General features: G+C 36.2%; 1 protein-coding gene across 14 annotated transcripts in view; it reads left to right on the top strand.

Moving 5' to 3' along the window:
- Positions 1 to 22,942, top strand: part of KIAA0825 (KIAA0825 ortholog) — a 265,760-nt gene that overhangs the window by 61,885 nt on the left and 180,933 nt on the right. For 13 of the 14 annotated variants that reach the window (XM_064405518.1, XM_064405527.1, XM_064405521.1 and 10 more), the window contains 6 exons: positions 7,071 to 7,241; positions 18,266 to 18,360; positions 19,536 to 19,601; positions 20,020 to 20,247; positions 21,244 to 21,509; positions 22,770 to 22,920. In XM_064405518.1, the coding sequence (XP_064261588.1) occupies positions 7,071 to 7,241; positions 18,266 to 18,360; positions 19,536 to 19,601; positions 20,020 to 20,247; positions 21,244 to 21,509; positions 22,770 to 22,920 (977 nt within the window). The remainder of the gene's footprint in view (positions 1 to 7,070; positions 7,242 to 18,265; positions 18,361 to 19,535; positions 19,602 to 20,019; positions 20,248 to 21,243; positions 21,510 to 22,769; positions 22,921 to 22,942) is intronic. The other variant, XM_064405528.1, reaches the window with a different exon arrangement.

Here is a 22,942-nt window from a genome sequence, read left to right as displayed (position 1 = left end):
AAATAAGTTGCATGTGTAGTGAATATCTTTCAAAACATTAGTGTAGTTTTTACTGAGGTTGTTTAATAGCTGGCAGTGACATCTCTGTGACAGACACACTAAATTAAATCTATGCAAATTTATGCGTGCATATCATGTTTATACATCAGTTAAGATCTCTTACTTCACTGCATTTCTTTGCCACATGCACAGTATGGATATGTGGCATAAGTATTTATGAAAGTCACGTGGTAATGGAGATGTCTAATAAGAAAATGTTTACCATTTTTAGATCAGCAACCTTTGTTTTTTAAAGGGACAAAAAATACCAATGTGTAGTTTTTTTGTGAAGGCTGCTTTACCAGGTTTACCTGGAACTCCTGGGTCTCACTGCAGCTAACAGGGAGCTGCAAAGCAAGACAGTTGTTTAAAAACCTTTAACCACTCATATAACAGTTTACATCACTAATAGTTCTTTCTAGGTCTGTCAGTTTCAATCAGCAGAGAGCACATGTGATCAGTATATCTGATAAACTTGTCAATGCCTTTTTAAAGCAGGATTCCCCAATCTATTCTATTCAACTCTACTCTCTCCTTTCCTTTTTCACCGTTTCAAGTGGAATCTTGATAAGACAGAGATACAAGCAGCTGTGTATAGCTAGCTCAGGCTACAACTAATTTGTGCAGAAAAAAATTAAATCAGGAGGTAAATTATTTCATGATTGCTCATTCCCAACAGAGTTGGGCATCATTCTGAAGAAAATATCAAATAATTGGTTTCAGACCATGTCAGACACATGCAATTCCCTTCTCTAATGGCTGTGTGAGGTAGGACTAGGCCTCAGGGGTCACCAAAGAACTGAAAATAACTTAGTGCCAGGCACAGCAATAGAGAGACAGAGCACATAGGAAATGAAGTGGCAATAAGTGCAATCTATAGGGGAAATGTGCTTCACTTGGAATTTAATGTATTGGCTTAGAATCTGGCAGTAAGCCATGCAACAATTGTTTACATTTCTGTCAGCATCTGCATCTGTTCTGCTTTGTAAATGGCACTTATCTTTGAGTGAGTAAATGGTGGAATCAATAACAACTGTTAAGGGATTTCCTTTTTTTTCATATTCCATAAAAATTTACGCTACAGACAATATAGGCTTAGATTAATAAGAAACAGACATTAACAGGGTCAAAGGGATTTGTTTAGGAACATTTTATAGCTTCTTGGGTTTGCAGTAATTGTATCCATGTGACTTGAATGTATCTTGTAACATATCCAAATTAAACTGTTAAAAAAATGCTAGCTTGCAGTAATGAAGATGATTTTTTATAATTATCGTAAGTACTGTGTATAGAAAACTGCTGGCACTGTTTGTAATAATTTAGTTCTGTGTAATACCGTGTATTACATCTGCTATACAGAAATACTAAGTTGCTTTTCACAGTATAAGCAAGTTAGCGATTATATCCAGCAATGCCAATTATTTAAATCTAGCAATTGCATTAAAAATTGTATACCAACACACAGTGTGAGAAAACTGTGAGCAGATATCCATAAAAATAGAATATGTCTTTACTAAGTGCAAATGAAAGAATAATACAACTGATATACAAGCTCTGTTTTGGAGATAGTGTGCAGATGAATACTATCATAAATTCAAGATTGTTATAATAGTTGTGGCATCACTTAAAAGTTAATATCACTGAGACCTGAGGAACGCATTATTGTTAATGGAATTTATGTATGTTACTCCCTCTGCATGGCTTTGAAAATTTACCTCTTGGAATACCCCTATACACAGTGACTGCCAGCAGCTAAGTTTGTTTTGCTTTATTAGGCTATTTCTTTCTGGATTTTAGCAAAATGATAATTCCATATATTACGTATGTAGATTGTAGTTAGATTTTAAATTTAATATTGCATTTCTGATGTTTTTATTTTCTTCCTTATATACCTTTATTGAATGAAATCCCTGACATTGCCTACTTGTGTCCATAGGACAATATTGTAGATCTATCTTAAATGAAATCAAGCCTTAGAAATGGGGACAGATGAATGATATGTAATGTATTGTGTATTGGGAAGGTATTTTATAGTATAATTGTTTAAGAGGGTTTTAGACCCTTGGTTCCTGCTGAAACAAATCCCTACTGTAATCACTGAAGAAAACAGTCATCAGGTTGCTTTCCAAGGATTTCACCATGAGTCTCAGAAGCAGTTTAGCCATGTGGCTCTGTAGAGTGAGTAGTAAAGGCTAATTAATCCTCCAGCAACATTGTCATAATGTGGTTATTCTTTACCATTTAGAGCTAGCTCATGTCTGATGCTGGTATTTCTGTGCCACACTTTACTGTGTCACACACCTGGATGAGTTGAAATGATCAGAATTAGGTGCTCATTTTTTGAGATGTTGTAAATTCAAAATTCTTTAAAACATTAGAGGTGCCATGCTCATTAAAAAAATATACAGAGAAAATAATAACAAAAGTTACATTTAGTTTATGTGTCTCATTCATACATGGTTTTTTATGCCTTTTGAGATTTTTAGTGCCTCCAAACACTATTTTTATAGCCTCCAGGCCATAACCAAGGGAGTTGGAACACTTTTTTTAATGGTTTCAAGAGCTGCAGCTTTGAGGAAAGTATCACTTTTTAAACTTGCTATAAAATCACAAATTAGTAGATATACACAGGTCATCTAGATCTAGTTCAGCCTTATTTCTTACGCATCTTCCTTTTCAAAGATGAGGGAAAAATCTTTAAAAGTGCTAAGATAAAGGCAGATACCTTGCTACTGAATTTAGGTACTTAGGAGAAGGTCAGGTACTATAACCAAGTGCTTTATAGAATGTCTTTCACTTTATGTCATTTGAAAAATGCCTTAATTAACTGATTAGCTGTCTTAGAATTCATATGAGCACCTCTCAACTTCATCACTGGTGAAGTGAAATTCTATGATACCATCTGTCCAGCTACATCCAGCCAAATGGTCTCTGGTAAAATGGACAGTTTTATTTCTTCTACAAGGGTGGCATGTCCTTCAGATCTAAGGAAAATTTCTTCAGCTTCAGTTCTGCTAAAATGAAAGGCCAAACCTGAAAATAGTACCCCTAGTTTCTCCAGTGTTGTATAACTGCATCAGCTGCCTTGGCACCAGCACGCAAACCTTGCATAAATTGATAGACACCCTTCTTTTGAGCCTTCTTTTTCTGTTAGGAAAACTCTCTAAGAGTAATGTTGTTTGGGTTGACAGACTTCTGGTGCCTGTTTTTTGATAGTTGGGGTAGTAAATTAGCATGCATGAAGAAATTAAATATCCTTCAGGTCCCCTCTGCCTCTATGTGGTAAGAACTCAAGAGTACAGATTATCTAAATTGCATGGAAGTTTTGAGCTTATTGCTTTGCTTCATTCCAGTTTTGTGTAATGAATCATCAAGATTTATTTACTTGCTACAAATAAATGCAGTGGTGGTTCAAGTGAATTCAAGTAATTTTTAGTCTTCTTCTTCCTATCCCCCCAGAAAGAACTGGAGAAACCTCAAGTACTCTTTTTTCCTCTTAGCAAAATAGTTGTGCTGTCCTCTATGAAGCAGGAGGACAGTTTCCCACTTTTTCTGAGGTATTGTTTGAAAAATCAAATTCCTTAAGAGCTATGCTACAAAGCCTTGTATGCATTAGTGAGCCTGAAGGCCCTGACCAGCCTTTTCAGGGACCTACACAGCAGCCTGCCCAGGAGATCTATTTCGCCTGCACCTGAGTCCTCAGTCTCTGTTTGCACTACATCACAGGTGTCCTGTTGTTCATCTACCCCAGAGCTGTGGACCCCATTTACTCAATTTTCCTGCCATGAGCTTTAACCTGCATTATCACTGTGGTTCCTCTGAGTGGTCACTAAACTCTGCCTGACTTGTGGTTACCTTCACCAGACCAGACCCAGACTCAAAAGGGTGAATTAGTTTCCTGACTCGATTTCAGATTTGTGTCATCACCATTAACTTGGCTGATGATCTGGGTCTTGGTTGAAACCTATCATGTCAGGGTCTGTCTTACTTGGGATCTGCATGATTGGCCCCTGGCTGGCAAGGAGCCTGTCCTGATGGCTGTATTACCATGCTTGACTCCCTTCAGGGACTTCAGTGGTCCCTGACGCTGTATTTGTTTGAATCTTTCCTGTTGCATCTCAAGATAGCTCATTTTCCAGACTTAGGATATTTCTGCTAGCAGATTTGGCCTCCAGAGCAGTTTAGAAATCATCAGTGTAGGCACTGGTTTTGTACAGCAGTATTGGTGTGATCCTTGTTTTGCAGAGACAGAAGCCTGAGACTGTGTTCAGAAGATCAAAACCTTTTTTTACTCCTCTGTTTTTTTAGATTCTGATCTCAACCTTTTTTGAGCAATACTTCTAAATCAACTCATTGGCACATTGGCAAAGGCTGTAGAATGCACTTCACCTCTCTATAGCCTCTGTACCAGCCTTTCTGTCCCTTTTCAGAAATTCTCTCTAGGTATTGCTTTAGCAGATAGCCAACATATCCTGTTGTTAGGATGTACTATAGAGATCCAGTTTATTTTTTTCTGTATCCAAAGATCCTGCTGCAGCTGTTTCCTTGTACAGGGACTACATGAATTAAAGTCAGACATGCAGAAAAAATCTAATTTGGAAGAGTGATAGTAGTAAATTGCAGGTGGTTCAGGAAGGAAGTTGGTTTGTATCATGTAGCTTCCTCCATTTCCTTTCTGTCCTGCAGTTAGACTGGAATGCCCTTGTTTAACTGGTTCGTGGCTGGCTGAGATCAGCTTCATGGGCTTTCAGCCACCCTGTGGATTGGATAGAATACTAACAACAATACTAACAAGAACAATGCACAGTGTCACCTGGGTAAATGAGTTATATTACTTTTCTGACCTAACCCTCCAAGTCATGATCCATTCGGTAACATTTTCAGAGTAAGCATACTCTACTTTGTGAATATGGCAAATTTCCCTCCAAACAGGTTGATGTCACTGAGGTTTGGTTGAACATATATCACAGCCTTCATGTCTATTTCATGTCTGTCCACATGGAGACACGTTCTCTTCATGACAATCTTCTACAAGATTTATAAATCTGTTTTGAGATTGTTGTCTATGTCATCACATTGGCTGCTTTGCTCTTGGCTGTTAAACAGTTCTTCAAGGTTTCTGTTCTATGGTTATCCAATCAGAACAATGCCAGAAGAGAGGTGTCTTTTCATTCTACTCTGCTAAAAAATGGACAGTGATGTGCTTGTTCAAGCAGGCTGGTCAGTGTTCTTCAAAATTAAATGCTGCTGTCAGTATTTTAAACCTAATGATCTGTATGTATAGAAGGCCTTTCAGTCAAGCTTTGGATACTCAGGTGTGTGCACACTACTTGAGCATCAAGCACTAAATAAATGAGTTGTTATTTCTGAGAAACAATAAAATTGAAATATATTCTGAATGATCATTAAAAGTAAAGTTTTTACTTTTTCTGAGTTTGGTTATGTATTCTAAACATAGCATCACTGTGATATACCTTTGTCTTCTACGTCCACTTTCTTTCAGTCTAATAAGGACGATATCATTTGAAGCAATCAAATAAGTGGACTGTTTCCTTGTTCCTCCATAGATGGGGCAGAAATATCACAAGATTTTCTAATTATAGGAGACAGAACTAATGTTCTGTTCATTTTTAGGATGTGTTTTGTGGTTACACTGCAGACTCAAGCAGTCTTTTCATGTCAATTAAAACTCAGATTATATTCTCTGGTTTTCAGATAAGGAGTAAAATCCTGTGAATGTGATTTTTTTTTGGTAGGTTTAAGACTTAAAATTAGAAATCCAGTGATGGGTCTGTTATTTACTTATTATTCAGAGAGGAAAGACACTAACAGAGGCAATTATGTATAACTCTTTTGACATTCTTAGAAATGCAAGGAACTAACATGAATACATCTGTTTGGAACTTCAGATGTGGATGCAAAACCTGCAGTCCAGTCTCTAATGCTGTAAAACTGGAATAGCAAATTATGGAATTAGCTCTGCTACTTAGCTCTATGTCTATTTAAAAGTGATTTGTAAATGCCGAAAATATTTAGAAACTTTGAGGGAAAAAGAAGATACAAGGTACTTAAAATTTGCAAAGGTCAGAAAGATATGACACATAAAAGTACATTTCAATAAATTTCTTTTTGTGTTCGTCTTTCAGGGCTTCTGTTTCAAAGTATTCTGGCTCTCCCCCTGACACTTTCTAGATTAACTTTTCTGTTGATGTTACATCTGCAGCAGAACTGCGTAGGAACATGGTATCAGCTCACTGCAATTTGCATAGAAGTGCAAATTTGTTACATTTAAAGACATTATAAAATTAAAGTATTTAAACCCATGTGGTTTGGTAATACTGAATTGGAAACGTCTCGCAGTCATTTATAGTCTGACTGTGCTGAAATCAGAGTTCCCTGGTTGATGTGACATGATTATATGTTATGAGTGCATGTGTTAACCTTTCAAAATAAAATGTTCAGTTTCTTCTTTTAAATACCAAATGCTGATAGTTATAATACTTGCTGATATTTGCTCACTGACAGTCTCACTTGTTTTCAAACCCCACATATTTAAAGTTGTGGAGTGTTAGATTGATGTTTCTTTCACTCAAATGTCATATTCATCAACTGTATTGTGCTAGCAGATTGTTAAACAGACAAGGTGATTTGCAGAGTGACAAGTGATGTGATGTCCCAAACCATTAAAATACAGTAATGATGTGTTTTTTCCCTTTCGGCTTTTGCAACACAGTGGATTTTCTGTAAAACACAGGTGAGAACATTCCTGAGTGAACATTTCCATGGCATGGAAAAAAATCCTAGTTAATGAATAACAAAACCTGGACGTCAGTTGGAACCTCACAATAATTGAGAAGTTCTGAAGACTTAGAAAAAAATAATGTAACAGTATTATATAATGAGAAAAAGATACATTTTAAGGAAAATTAAATTGCTTGATGCATTATACTGTCTTACATAATCAGTTTTGCAGTATCTTTTTTTTTTTTTAAAGCTATAATAAAAGCTATTTTATAATTTTACTTGAATAGCCTCCCAGGAATACCACAGGAAAGGACGGAACTTCTGCTTAACCTTATATCAACTCAAATGTCTTTCTCAACTTATCAAACTCTTCTTATTCATGGAGGAAAAAATTGAAGAGCTCTCCACAGAAATTCTGCTGCTGCCTTCATTTACAGAAAGGAATAAGAATGTTCAAGGTAATGAATGATTGTTCTGATTTATTGGTTTACTTTGTGTGAAAGAATAATTTTATGCTATTTTCAACATTAATTACCTAATTTATGTCATCATATTTTTCAAATAAATTTGTTTCCATATCCACTGAAAAAGCTTTTGAAATGTGCAATTTACATTTGAGCATGATGACTTGTAGAAAAGAACTGATTGCTGTGTATAAAGATGTGATGTACTAACTGTAGATATTGATGGAGAGCTATGATGAAAAACTATCAAACACTGCAATAAGATATCTCCTACTAGATTCTCTATAAAATCCTATGTCTCATATAGGACACAACAATACTTGGAGTCTGAATTCTTTGAAACTGACTTTTTCTGAACTTGTCTTTGAAAACTGCCTTTTTCAAGAGAGAAAAGCACATACATTAATATCAGTTTAGTTGATCTTAGTGTACATGAAACTAACTGCTAAAGGATATAGTCCATGTTTAACCTGTATTTCTCACACTTACTCATATGCAATGTGTTTACTGGCTTCAGTGGCTGTGTTACAGAAGGAGGCTCTACATCAGTAAAATGATGAAGCCTCACATTTGCATTTGCTGTAGGTTCCAAGCTCACTTTTTTTCCTCTAATTGTATTCAGTAGAACTGGGTATCATGCAAATTCAGGTGAATAACGCCTTCCAGGAATATGCTTATAAACATTATGCTACTTGGCTGCTTCTGCCAGTGGAGACTCCAAGTCATGAGAGAGAAGTGGTTTCAAGAGCTTTGATTCTATTGCAGGAAAAGATCAGACCAGAAATGAGGCCAGGCTGCTCAGGGAGAGAGGATAGGTGAAATCAAATGTTCAGTATCTCTATAGTCAAGTTGCAGGCTGAGGAGAAAGGTGTTTTGGGAATGATGTTGTCTCAGAATACTACACTGATGAAAATAAAAATATTAAATAAGAAGTGTTCCAAGGCACACATTTTGTTATTGTGTTCTTTACCTCTAATATTGACACTCCAAAATAGAGAAATACAGGTTAACCTATATGTTTTTAGGATATACGTCAAAGCTCTAATATAGTGTGCATTCAAATTCCGTTTTTGCTGACTTCAATGACTTCATTGACTTCAATGTATTTCTGCCTCCTTTAGTCAGTGATACTAATTCTCAAGAAATGCTAAATTATTAATATGTATTATAATTTATGTTTTATGGCCTTGATTCTACAAAGAGGTCTTAGAATAAACTTGTGGAGTTTTCCTTATGTGTTGGGCAGGGTATACACTCAGAAAGGGCAATGGTAAATGTACTTTGTATTACTGTATTATGTGAGAAAGTGTAAAGAAATTCAAAGTCTTGAATGCAAAATTTATTTGATATTTATGTGACTATATTCTAAGGCATGTGGTCTCCAGTAATTCAGAGAATTCAGCAATTTCAAGATTAGCGATAAATACTTTACTTTCCAGGAAGTAAAAATAATCCTGCTTCATTAATTAATAAAAATTTCCCAAGCTTAATTACATCCAGAACTATTTCTCCAAAGAGTGTTAAGCTGCCTTCTTTGAGAAATGTTCTTTTAGAGTAATAGTGTCCATAGCAAGTTGGTTCTTAATTGGTACCTCTACTTAATCAAATCTGATTTGGGGAAATATTAGTAGACCTTGTAGGAGGCAGTCTTGTGAGTAAAAGGTACGTTCCAGAAAAAAACACAGAATTCATCTTACCCTGAAAAACAAGCAAGGGTAAATATTTTTCAGGTGCTTTTAGGGAAGTCTTCAGCCATACTTTTGTTTTTGGAGTTGCTGTTTTGATCAGGTGGTTCTATTCACAAAACTGTTCACAGTGATCTGTTTACAGATAGTTTGTGAAAAGAAGACATGTCCGGAAAAATTTTTAACAAGAGGTCTGACTAGAAGAAAGGTTTATTGGTCTTATTTTATTTTCATATTGTTGGAAATCTCAGTTGGAGTGAAGTGAAGTGAAAGATGATTTGGTGTGGGAGAATGAAAGCTATGTTCCCAGTAGTTCCAGGTTGTGTTAAGTACCTAAAAGGATTTAAGATTTTAGGATTAAGGATTTAAGATTTGTTAATGTCCTATATTGGGTTGATAATTTTATTTTTTTCACTGAGGATGGCTGAGTTTTTTTATAAGAAGGATTGGTTAGAATTCTTGTTTTATTTTCATCAGAACACATTGTAATATGTGACTAGACAACATAATGGCCATCTTCAGTACTTATTTAGAAGCCTTATTACTAGAAATCTTGTTTAATTTGGCAGAGTCAAGAGTGTAGATATGTCTGAAGCAGCTTTAAATTAACCTGGGTACAAAGGTCAGGTTTACAGTGCAGCACAGGCTACAGAACCAGTCTAAGAGACAGAGTGAATTAACCCAACTGAAGTGAATGCTGATGGTGCTGGGCAGTTACCCATACTCTCAGTGGCTTCAAGCTAGGTTGGGTATATCCAGCCTACCCATCAGTCTCTGCAGTGAGGGATATCTGAAGTGTCAGTGCTCTGCAAGTAGTACTGCTGGCAAACTAGGTAAAGATGGCCGATTCATAAAAGGTGATGAATGTCCAAGTCACCTAAAGTTTCCCTAGGCATTGTGTAGACAGAAGCCTTATACTTGTTTCCTTTTTATTTTGGTTGCTTTTAGTGTTCATGGGAGACTTTTAATCTATGTAGCTCACACAGAGGTGCAACAAAAATAATTTTTTTTCATGTGCTTGTATCAAGTGATGCATTTATATGTATAGCTGTTTCAATGTCGATTTTTTGTTTTATATTCTGTAGTACTTCAATTTTGATATTTAGAACATGTATAAAGTTCTATCAGAAACAAAGTAGTTCTTCAGATGGTTCCTCTTTGTAAATTTTTTTTTGTCCCAAAGATGGCATCTGAGTTTTATCTAAACCAGACGGTTTCTTGGCCCTCATTTTTCCCTAAACCCAGCAATGACAAAGAGCAACGGCTGCATAAATTGGATGTAAGAAGAACACTTAGGGTTTATCACAGAAGAATCAAAGATTTCATATCTTCTGACAGATTGTTTGTACTCTTAGGGGGTCTTAAGAGGGGTCAAATGGCTTCTAAGAGTTGCTTAGCTAGATGGTTAAGGGATTGTATTAGAGAGGCGTATGTAGTTAAGGGTAAAGAGGCTCCCAGGGTTTGTAAAGCTCATTACACTAGGACTATAGCTGCTTCTTGGGCGGAGAGGTCGAAGGCTTCCACATTGGAAATTTGCAAGGTGGCCACCTGGGCTTCTCTTCATACTTTTTCATTGCATTATTGCTTGGATGTAGTCTCTTCTGCAGATTCTGCTTTTGGTAGGAGGTTGCTTGTGAACCAAAAAAAGAACAGTGAAGAAAAGAAAGACATGTAGTTCAGAGTTCTAGCTGGCAACAAGACAAGTTTCTTTGCAGCGTGCACAATGGAATCCTATGAAGACCAATTTAGGCCGTTGAAAATAGATGTTAGAGGGAAGTACTGCCTACCAGTGTTCTCTGATGGTAACCCCATGGCAGACAATAGCACCAAAGGAAACAGTGAACCAGAGTGAACTCTGTAGGGAGATGGATGTAGAGAGTTTTTAGGTGATACAGATAGGTCTCTCAGTTCAGTTTGAGAGTTCTTTATCTGGCATCTTCTGGAATATATTCAGAATTCTCATTTTTACAAATTACTTTGCATAGATTGGAGAAAAGAATTCTCTGAATTGCATTTTCCACTCTACTTCTTTTCACTGTTCTCCATCCAATGCTTCCTGATTTTAATTTTGACTTTACCAGCAGTAACTTAGTGTTCCTCAATATGTACATGCCAAGATTTGAGCTTGATTTAAAACTGTATTTGTGTTATCTAAGCACAGTTTTAAAAAAATATGGTATAAATATACATTTTATCTACTACCAAAGTGTTCTTCAAGTTATCCTTTAAATCAAAATAAGGAGAAAATCATGCAAAGTTCTTGGACAAACAAGTGATGGCATGGTTTTCTACCCCTGAACTTTAGTGTGTCATCTGGACAAGACTGCTACTCTGCCTTTCACAGAAAAGGTATCTGTATTGTTCTGTCATTTACAGCACATTAATTTGCAATGGTGCATAACTTCATTCCACTACAAGCATTGGATTTCATAAAATTAGAGGAGTAACCATCCCCAGTTTTTTCTTGACTATTTAACCGTTTCATCTGCAGATATCTTGTCATGCCTACTGTGATGAGATAGTCTACTTCTCTATTTACATTCAGTTGAAATTAATGAGATGTTCTAACATACCTAGTACATCCAGCATCACAGCTTCTCTTTGAAGCAATCAGGAACATGATCCTCTACAATCAAGTGTTAAGCATGAGACTTGGGTTTAGAACTCTGCCAAATTGCATTCTCTTTCCAGCTTTAAGTTAGATTTTTCTTTCCTCTTGGGTTTTCAGAAGCTTCTTGTTAAGACTTCTAAAAAATCCAAAATATCTAATATGCTTTCATCTGTCTCACTTTTTTCCCCATTTCAGTGAGAAAGGTGAACTTTGGACAGATCAGAAAATGAATACCAAGAAAGGCTTTTTCCAATGGAGCGCTTGAAAACACTGTGGGTGAATTTGTCAAGTCCTTAGGTTTACAAGCTCTGTCTCATGGTACTGGGAAGATTTGCAAAGATCTTTCCTGCACACTTTAAAGAGAGATGCTTAACTCTATATCCGTTTCTGGAAAGGGTAATAAAAGCAATGTAGAATAAAATTTTTGAGGTGCATCCTACTAATAGACTTTTGTTGCAAAGTTGCAGTATTGCAAAAGTTGCAATTAAAGATTAAAAAAAGTTGTGATTTTTGCTTTGGTCTCAACATAAGATGTTCAAGTATCTTCTTTTACAAATACACAGCTTCAGTGGATCAATCCAAAGTAAAGATGGATTTACATTAGGAGGAGAATATGATTTCAGAGATACATTATCTGCATCTGGACTAGTACAGTTTGCTCAGTATAGTACAATAAGTAAAAAGTTCATTATTGAAGATAGATAGCAGAAGGTTTTTTTGACCCATAGTTAGTCAGTCAGTCATAACAATTTTTTAATTGTTATTTATATTTCTGGAAGAATGGTTCTTTCTACTTCTGCAAGACGTATTATTAAAAGTAGGGTTTTAATAAAAGTTCTGACTGGGTTGGCTGAATCCAATTTGTAAGCTACTTTGATAGCACTGATACTTAGCTTATATACAGATAGTGAGTAGCTCATACAAAAGCTTTCCTTGATATTTTGCTATTCTATGCTGTATGCAAGATGGTATCACAATGACTGGTCTTATGGCCCTAAATGTTATAAAAATAGGAAAGCTGTGTAATTCTGTAGAAAAAAAATTAATAGAACTTCTTATAAGAAATAAAAATAATTATATTTAAAATGCAAGAGATGTCACTACCATTCTTCAGTCTTTGTAATCACCTTTACAAAACGAGAAAATTACCGAATTGGAGAGAGAAATAAATAGGTAACGGGGACCTAGGTTAACAGTTGTTTTGAAGAGAAGAATAATCCCAGACAAATTGTAATACACACAAGGAAAATTGGCTGAAGCATTTTGATTTTAAATGTAGCACTGGATATAATCTTGTTCTCATTATTTACAATCAAAATTATTAAAGCTGCCTGGTTGGTAAACTAAAGAAAGTACACAAATTATGAACAGTCCATCAGGACTACATGTTTGTAGAACATCAGTTTCAAGAAAGACAAAGCAAGGATTTGTGGTTAATCTAATCTTCCCTAATAATCAAGAATGCTGAAGGTTTAGAATATGCTCTGGAAAAGGAGCATATTCTAAACCCCCATCTTCTTTCACAACATTCACTTTTTTCAGCTCTTTCTGCAAATCCTTTTCTCTAAACAACCATGTGAGAAGAATCTCATGCATTTCTTCTTATCTGTGCAAAAGCAGTTTGATATGTGCTATTCAAAGAGAGGAGTCAGAGAATTTGTCTAGATAGGTATGTTTCCTCTGACCCATCCCTGCCTTTCTGATTGGAGTAGCAAAATAAATGTGTTCTGCATAGCAGCTGTACCTTGAATAAAGCTGTGCTTCTCTTTCCCAGGAGAGTTTCCTGCTTAGGGCAAGACAATCAGAAAACAAGTTGTAAAAATCCTTACTTGATGAGACACTTAAAAGGGCTTGCAGTTTTTCATAGTTAGACACACAGTACAAATACCAACAAGATATTCTCAAGAGGTCAAAGCAACTTCACTGGCAACTTTAGGATATCAAGGAGCTTTGGCAAAACGTTTAGGCCAGCATTCAATGAGATAAAACACTTTATCTGCATTAACTTGGCCCATTCGACTTTGCAAACTCTAAGCCCGTTCAATTTTAAGTTACTCAAAAGTTCCTAGAAGAGGGTATTAAAAGAAGAAAGAGAGAAAGGTGGAAATTATATAGAAAAGAACAAACCTAACTACCATTCCTGGTTCCAGCAGTGTTCAGCTCATAAAGATTCAAAGAGGAGATAGGGTCAAGACATGCTGATCTTGTGTCTCAGGTTAAATACCCTTTGACTTTCCTGGGCTCTTCCCCAGGTGGGAGTTTCAGTCATCTGGCCACTCTGGGGCTGAGCTGGGGCTCCAGGGGCAGGGTGTGGAGCATTGCCTGCAATGTGCCAGGGATTGGCGGCCATTGCCAGGGCTGGGATACAGGCTCTGGGGGGTGGAATATCTGGAGCAATGTTCTGCCTCACCAGAACAATGCCTGACCTGCCTCTTTCCCTCACACACACCCCTGAAACATTTTGAGCAAACATTCCTTCCAGTCTCTCACACAAATGAAAAAGTCACAGGACAGGAAGGGTATCACTTGTTATCTGTCTCTGGAAATAGTGTTCGAGAGGAAGGTTGTAGTAGCGTCTGAAGAATGGAGGCTCTATTGGGGGCTGTGGCTAAGCGTAAAATGTTCAATATACAGTAGGAAGGTGACCCATGCTAGCTGGAGGTTAAATCGAGGAAGAAGTTGGCCTTAGCCAGCCATACTCAGATGAGATTTGGGGAAAGCAAAAATTTGAGAAGCCAAAGGAAGTCGGTAAAATATGGGGGACTTGAACCTGGGGCTTCTTTGAGAAAACCAGTGAAATTTTTAATGTATGTAAACCCACATGCGCAAGCATAGATACATATGAGTATAAAGCAGGAGTGTCCAGACTGTTAATTAGAAAAGGAGGTAGGATAATGTGGTAGAACATGTTAATTTAATAATGAAGGAGCCTGTTAAATTACTGGTATGGGTGTAAGCATCATTTGGCTCTTTGCCTGTGGTCTTGGAGTCACAAATCTACCATCAGCTAAATACCTATTTATCTCAGCTGTGAGTTCTTAATAAGTAAGGCAGCAATGCTGTGAATACACAAGGATTTTAGCTTAAATGTTTAAGGTTTTCTTTGAAGTCTTGATATAAAAAGTTGTAAATAGCAGATCTAAGTAGAGACAATAATACAAGAATGTGAATGTATAGAAGCTTCCTTGTGGTTATAGTTAGAATGTGATGTTATATCTACAAAAAAGGAGAATTGAAAGAAAAAAAAGGTAAATTTAAGGTAGAAAGCACAGAATAGAAAATAGGGAAAATATCTAGTCAGTTAGACTATTAGTTGGGTTTTTAAAATTCTGGACCAATTTCTAAAGAAAACTGTTAGAAACTTTATTATAAAATACATTAAAATATACTGAAAAAACCTCAGTAAGTTTCTAGTACTGTCTGTAATGGTGAGGATCAGGGAGTTGAATGGCCTGGTTAATATCTTTTTTTTTTTATGTTCTACTATGTTATCTTTCATTTTTCCCAGCTTAAATCTGTCAATGTATTTTGAAAATGCAAAATGGTATTTTGGAAAAAAAAACTCCAAATGTACCAAAAAACCCCCAAAACAAAGAAACTCCACAAAAACTTCAAAGCTCTTCAATGTTGCATAAGTGTATGAAAAACAGTGTTTATTTTCAGAATGCAAATCAATTAAGGGAAAGGTTAAATCTACTTTGGATAAATTAAATCCAATGCTGGAAATTTCATACAGAGAGAAAAGCTCTTTAAACCTTGGCCATGTACTACTAGTAGTTTCAGATTACTGAAGACCTCCAAGGTTATGACTGGAAAATAATCTTTGACAATGATTTGGTAGCACCTGGTCATTTAAAACCTCTTTTAAAATTCCACATTTCATATGAAATACATTGCTTTAAGAATATCTGCACCAGTTTATGCTACAAGACAGATTTTTAAAACACATATAGTTTGGTGTTATTCTTGTATCTCTTTGTGACTCACAGAATCACAAAATGGTTGAGGTTGGAAGGGATCTTTGGTATTCATATTGTCCAACAAGCAAGGTCTCTAGAACCAATTGCCCACAATTATGTCCAGATAGCTTTTGAGTATCTCCAAGGATGGAGATTCCATAGCCTCTCTGGACAACCTTACAGTGTTTGGTCACCTTCACAGTGAAAAAAGCATTTTCTGATGTTCAGAGGAAACCTCCTGGCTTTGCATCTGTCTGGGCCTGTGACCACTGACCCTGTAATTGTGGAAGACTTACTCTGACTTCTTTGGACCCTCCTTTCAGGTATTTAGATACATTAGTGATATATCCTGTCCTGCCCTTTCTCTTCTGTTGCTCTCAGCCTATCCTCCATTCCCTTTGTCATCTTCCATGGCCCTTTGTTAGACACTCTCCAGTATGTTCATGTTTGTCTTGTACTCAATAACCCAGAACTGTACACACCACTCCAGGTGTGGCTCATCACTGAGAGGAAGAATAATTTCCTTTGACCTGCTTGTATTTCTTTGCCTGATCCAGATGAGATACCTTTTTACTGTCAGCCTTTTTACTGGCTTATGTTCAACATCATGTACTTCTGGACCCGCAGGTCCTTTTATGCAAAGCTTCTCACCAGCTGGGAGAACATCAACATAGGGTGATGCCTGGATTTGCTCTTCCTCAGGTGCATTCTTCTTGGAATTTATGAGGTTCTAGTGTTCAAATTTCTCCAGCCTGTTGAGGTCCTTCTGGATTGGCACCATGACTATCTGCTGCCCTGTTTGATGTCAGCTGCAGACTTGCTGAGGGTACACTGTACCCCATCATCCAGATAATTAATGAAGATGTTAAACAGGATTGGATCTTGTATTGACCTCTGAGATAGATTGCTAATTACTGGCCTTAGACTTTGTGCCACAGATCACTGCATTTGGAGTTTGGCTATTCAGCCACTTTTCAACTCACTGACTGCTTGTCCAGTCCACGCATCTTGTCTATATCTTGTCTTCTAACGAGATCTTATGGGGGATAATGCTATAGGCTTTATTGAAGTCCATGCAGAAAACATCCACTGCTCTCCCCTCGTCTACCAGGCCAATCATTTCTTCATAGAACTTTATCATGCTTTGGCCAAGCATGACTTCCAGTTACTGAAGCCATGCTGGCTGCTCCTGATGAATTCTTTGTAGGCACCTGGAAATGCCTCTGTTACCTTTGTTGGGGCAGAAATGACGTTGATAAGACTCTGATTCCTTGAGTTCTCCTCCTTGCCCTTTTTGAAAATAGGAGTGACATTTTCTTTCTTCTTGCCTTTGGACTCTTCTCCCTGTTGCCATGATTGATCAAAAATTATTGAGTGGACTTGCATTGACATCTGCCAGCTCCCTCCACACTGGCAGGTGCATCCCATGAGAGCCCAAGGATTTCAGTATGTTGAGTTTCCTCAGTTATTCTCAGACCTGATCCTCTTCCATCTAGAATACATCTTCCTTGCTCCTGGTCTCTGGTGCCTGGGATTTGTGAAGGTCTTGATAGTAAATACTGAGTTGAAGAAGACATTAATTATCTCAACTTTTTTCATATCTATGTTACCAGGTCCCCCATCGTTTTGAGCAATGGGCTTATGTTTTCTCTAGTCTTCTGTTTATCACCTGTGTACTTACAGAAGCCCTTCTTGTTGTCTTTGACATCCCTGACCAAATTAGTTGCATTTGAGCTACAGCTTCCTTAACGTTTTCCATGCCCAGAAGTTATTTATGTGTCCCTCTCAGGTTACCCATCCTTACTTCCAGTCTCTGTATGCTTCATTTTGTGTTTGAGTTTCTAGTTCATGCATGCAGGCCTTCTGATATTTTTTTTTCAGCTCTCTTGAGATTAGCAGAGGTGATACTTGAATATTAATCAAATTACTTGTGTCCCATTATTCTTGTGTCCCATTACCTAGGGCCTTATCCCATGGTACTCTTCCAAGCAGATATTCAAAGAGGGAAAATCTGCTCTTCTGAAGCCTGGGGCTGTGATCGTGCTTTTTACCCTCCTTTGTGCTCTCAGGATCTGGAACTCCACTATCTCATGCTTTTATCAGAGGGAAGAGGAATCATCAGTACATTTTAGGAACCCAGATTTCTTGAATCACTGATAAAAATGATGTCAACCCCAGATACTGGTTTGTCCTTGACAAAACTGGGGCAATATCCCATTACTCTAAGATTTATCAGTGAGCTTTGTACCAGCCCTTCTTAAGGAGCTTCTCTTGTTCTTTATGTTTTTATAAGCCATCATTTCGCTTATAATATACTGATTAACTGTGTTTTTATTCTTATTGTATTGGTGTTTCCAAATAAGTAAAGGCTGTAAAAGATATATTAGAGTTCAATTGATATAATTCTTTGAACAAAGAGGAGAAATTAATTTCTATACAGCTGATCAAGTGTTATGCATTCTCCTTAAGAAGAGATGACTTCACAATTAGTATAAAAATGCATTGATGACAAAAGAAACCATATTTTACACATTATATGTGCATTTGTATAAAATACAGGTACCACTAGATGTTGATTTCATCATGTTATATAAAAGAAACTGTATATAACTTGAATTTTACTTTATTATAACATTAGTATTTCCCTACGTCTTCTTGAGGGTTTTTTTAATGCTTCATATTGATGTATAAGAAGGTGTTGAAGACTGCTGACTTTTCTACAGAATTAATCTAAACTTTGATCTCTTTTGTCATACTGTGCAGGAGTTCTGAAGAGAGCTAGTGGGGAGCTTTTAATAGGAGAAACTAGAGCAAATGAAACCAGCGTGCTTCCTGAACAGTTACTTCAGGTAGAAGAGGTGAGTATGAAAGGAGTCATACACTTTGTATGGGGTTTTCTTTTGAGTGTGTCTCCAGTGTAGGCTTTCACTATGTTCATTATAAACACCTATTGCCATAGATTCATTACTTCAGCATCTGTGATTATTTCTATGTGCAAAGTTTCAGTTCTGATGGAATAAAATATGGCATTCAAAGAAGTGGTTGGTATTTAGTAGTTATTAACAGAAAAACATAATTATAAGATACCTCATAACAAAATGGAAAAAAATTACTTAAATATGATAGCTTTCTTAGTATTATACATATAATCTCAAAGAACCTATGAAGTTCTTAGAATTTGATCATAATGGTTCTTCCTAGACGTATAGGTACTCATACGATGTCTAGTTTCTCTGATGCCAACAAACACTGTGTTTTGTAGAATGTGCATGCAAGATTGTTTTTATCTGGCTCCCATTTACTACAAAACACATTTTTATTGTTGATTCTGTGGCACATAAATGCTCCAACTGTCTCATACTTTATAATAGTGGAATTTAATTTCTTAATGGCTTGATTTTAATGCTGAATTTTTAAAAAAATGTACTTTGGATTGATGTGTGAAAATAATATGTATTACAAAGAAGAATATTTTAGGTAGATTGGGATGTAATTGATGCCCATTAAAAAAATGAGGAAGTGCAAAAGTGTGTGTCCATGGGGGCTGTCCCTGTACATACAAGAGCTGGATGTTACTAGTGGGGAAGGGGAAAGGAAGGAGGATACAACTATTAAATTGAAGTAAACTGGAAGGGCGTCACTTTGTAGCCCTTCATTCTCTTCCAATTTAGTATTATAGCTGAGTGAATAGTTAGAAATCCGTCTTTTCTATTCTCCTACTGTGCCCTCATAGTGGAGATATTTGCTGAACATGATCTTTTGTTATTAAAATATATCTCTTACAATGGTGCAATTCTCAAATGGCCACTTCTGGAAAGGTTTAAGTCTGATATAAGTCATAAGAGCAATGCAAAGTCAGATGAGTTGAAAATTATGTGCTACTGTGTCTGGCAACTATTACACTTCAGATTACTTCAGAAGTCTCTGTTTAAAGAGGGCAAGGAAATGATGTAAACCACAGTAAAAGTCAGCATTGGCCTAAAACTACAAATCTCTATTTAAACATTTTAATCTTTTCTAAATCCATTTCTAGAGAAGTGAAGTACAGTGTGCCGTGTTGAAACCAGCTTCTCTTAAGGGTTTCCCATTGAGATTCATGGTTAGTAACTTCCAGTTGTTAACTTGCAGTGAAAATTACTACAGGGTATACATTGCTAGATTACTTACTATACTGTTGAAAATACCTATGAATTCCTTGACTTTTTAAAGTAGAGTCTGTTAAAGATTACAAATTAAGTAAAGATGAAGCATGTTTTTATAAAAGCTGCCTTGTTTAAACAGGAATTCTTTTTTTCTGAAAAATTTGATGACATGTTTAATATTGCTATGCATTTTGTTGAGTGTAAATACTGCTTTTAGTATGATTTCAACAGTAGTGGAATATATTTTAAATTCTTTAAATAATTTCAAAATGTGATGGTGTCTTGTAATTTAATTATGGATGTGCATTTAAATTTCAGACTATGTTAACACTCAGTAATGGCTTTGGATTGATTTAATTTTAATATGTGTTTCAGCCTATTTTACTGAGTTTTGGCTGGAGAAATGCATTTAAAGACCTGTCTTCTTCTGTGGCTCACTGTATAACAATAGCAATTGAGGATTTTTCATCTAAAATTCTTCAACATGAGCAGAAAGAAGAGTTTTCAGCTGCAGGCTGTGCAATGAATCTTGTAAACAACCAGCAAATGAGGGAGTCCTGCAGAGCAGTCCAACAAGAAGAGCAACCAAAACGAATTGCTAAGGCAGGTATCAAAAGATCTGAAGTTTGAAGGGAGACAGGATGCCAAGGCTGTTTGCCATCTACACTTTGAAGTACTTACAGTACTATTAATATTCTATATCTTATATAAATGGAATTAAGAAGAAAGTGAGAGGCGTTACAATGTGAAGCTGAACAGAGCTTTATACAATAGCCCATAGTTTGTACTTGAAAGAACTACCTTTTAAACTTCACTGGCATTTTTTTTTTCAGCCAAAAAGTTCTAAAGCATTCTGATTAGTATCTGCTCTGTTACCAAGTGGTTAGATGGGAAAATGTCAAAAGCTTTGAAATACGGCTATAGAGGGATTTTCTGTATTCATATCATTAGACATGCCATTCACCTAATTGGCATAACCAGTAATAAGGCCAATTTTGAGTTATTTGATTTGGCTGAGAGGTCATTTATTAGTTAAATTCCTTTTGTAAGGAAAGGTATGTTTGAAAGACTTTCTCTAGTAAGATCTGCGATTATGCTAGCAGATTTGGAAGGCTGTTAATGAATACTTGCTTGAAATAAGACATGTGTATTGGGGAGATACTTTTAGGGAGATTAATGTATAACTTTATGAAGAGATGACACGTTTGTTTCCAAATACAGTGTTAAGAAATGTGTTTGTGTATTTTTCAAAATTAATTAGTTTAGAAAATTAACATTATTTACAAGGAATTAGCCTTGTGCTTTGAATGAACGTTTAGTGACATCAAAAACAAATGAATACATTACTACCATAAGATGGTTTTAATTTTTCCCCTAGTGTAGAATATGCAGCTTTAGTGCAGGAAGGAATAAAAGAATATTTAATTTGCTTTTAAAAAAGTTACTCCTGTGTTTAAGAGATTAAAATGTTTGTAAAGCTGATTCAATATATTTATGTTTCATGCCAATTTCATTATTCTATAATCTGACCCTAGCGTGCATAAATTAAGCAGTGCTGTCAGAATACAAATAACTTGCTGCCACGTTTATTTCTCTCAGTTTTGTTCTGACATCATGGAAGAACTCGACACATTGCTTCCATTGGCTCTGGCCTGCAGAGATGATTCTCTTCAGGAAATTAGAGCAAACTTTGTAGAGGCCTGCAGCAAAGTGGCAACGGCTGTTCTGGCAAGACTAGAGGAGAAAAGCAAAGATGTTCCCTTGAAGGCTCCCCTGCAAGACTTGTATGCTGCCCTTTCCACGGCGATATATGTCTTTCAGCATTTTACAATGTATAGCAATTTAATGAGAGAAACAAGCAAAAAGTATGTTCTTTTTACTTAAAATGTTTAATTCAGATGTAAATAATATAAGACTTCATTCCATTTTGGCGATGCAGTGTGGTAGTAGTTTTCCAAATTGCACCATATTTTTTAGCACATGCATTATGTGTACTGTTTTATGGAAATACCTGAATCAACCTGATAGTCCACAGCAGCTATTGCAAAACAAATTATTTATGTGTAGGATCTGCATTTGATTTGCAGATTGTTTTTGGGTTTTTTTTTTTAATTATTAAATTTGAGAAAATAGGATTGTCCAGGGAACTGAATGTACTCTGCTGTCATATAAATAAAGTGCTAGGGCCTTGATTTCCTTTTCTGACTTTTGCAATGCCTAATTTTCATAAGCTCTGATTCAGGACATGGCAATCATAGAGGACAATATAAAAATGCATTTCTGTTGTTTCTCCTAACACAATGTGTATTCTATATATAGACATGTAAAGAAATACATACAGTGCGATGCATACAATACATTTTCGTTTTAGAATTTAGTTTATTATTACTTGCAGAATAAAAATTAAAGCAGATATGAAGTAGGAGTGTAAAGTCAAAGGCAGTGTTTGACCTACGAGGAAATACAACTGCACTTGTTTTGAGGAGATTTTGTCTTAAGGTACTGGGAGACTATTGGTTCACATGTTTCCAGCCATGTGCAATTTAAAAGTAGAAACAGTGGTTTTTGGGAGGGACCCTGAAGTAGCACAATTTCTAAGAAATGTGTGATTTCTTAGTGGTTATATGCACTGTTGAGCTGATTTCTTCTGATGTTTTACTGTCTCCTGCGTGAAATGTATCTCTGTGAGTGGGCAGTCTGACCTAAAATACTTCTCAATAATTCTGCTTAGATGTATTAACAAAGAGTTTTAGTACATACCTACCAAAAGCAATCTCTCTACTCTGTGCTTATATATTTTTTGTCATACTCAGTGCTGATGTAATAATTGCTGATGCAAGAATGCTGCAAAACTCCAAATAAGTGAGTGTCAAATGTACCTGTCTCAGAAAATAGGATGAAGTAATTTATTTCTCAGTGATTGGTTAAATGAGAATTTATAGACAAGCAGACATGTTTTGAGAACTCTTGAAACAAAAAGTTACAAAACTGAATTCTACGTTCAGGACCAAGAGGAAATGAATGATTGATACCTACTAATAAAAACTATTTACAGTACTAAGGATTGTTACCTCCTAATGCTCAGCTTTTCATTCATTGTCTTTTTAATGGTTCTCTCTGAACAGACCCCTGTTCCTCGTGCCTATCCAAAAATGTCAGGAATTCATCAACATTCTCCAGTTTCAAGTTACGAACTACTGCATCAGAGTATGTGCAACAAGCATTTTACAGGATGCTGAGAGCCACTGCTGGGATGACTACAAAGCTTTTTACGAGGTGTGAGGTTAAGTTTACTATA

This window comes from Passer domesticus, chromosome Z (genome assembly GCF_036417665.1).
Source record: "Passer domesticus isolate bPasDom1 chromosome Z, bPasDom1.hap1, whole genome shotgun sequence".
Taxonomy (NCBI): domain Eukaryota; kingdom Metazoa; phylum Chordata; class Aves; order Passeriformes; family Passeridae; genus Passer; species Passer domesticus.
Note: the sequence above shows the minus strand (reverse complement) of the source record. Positions and strands in the feature narration are given on the sequence as shown.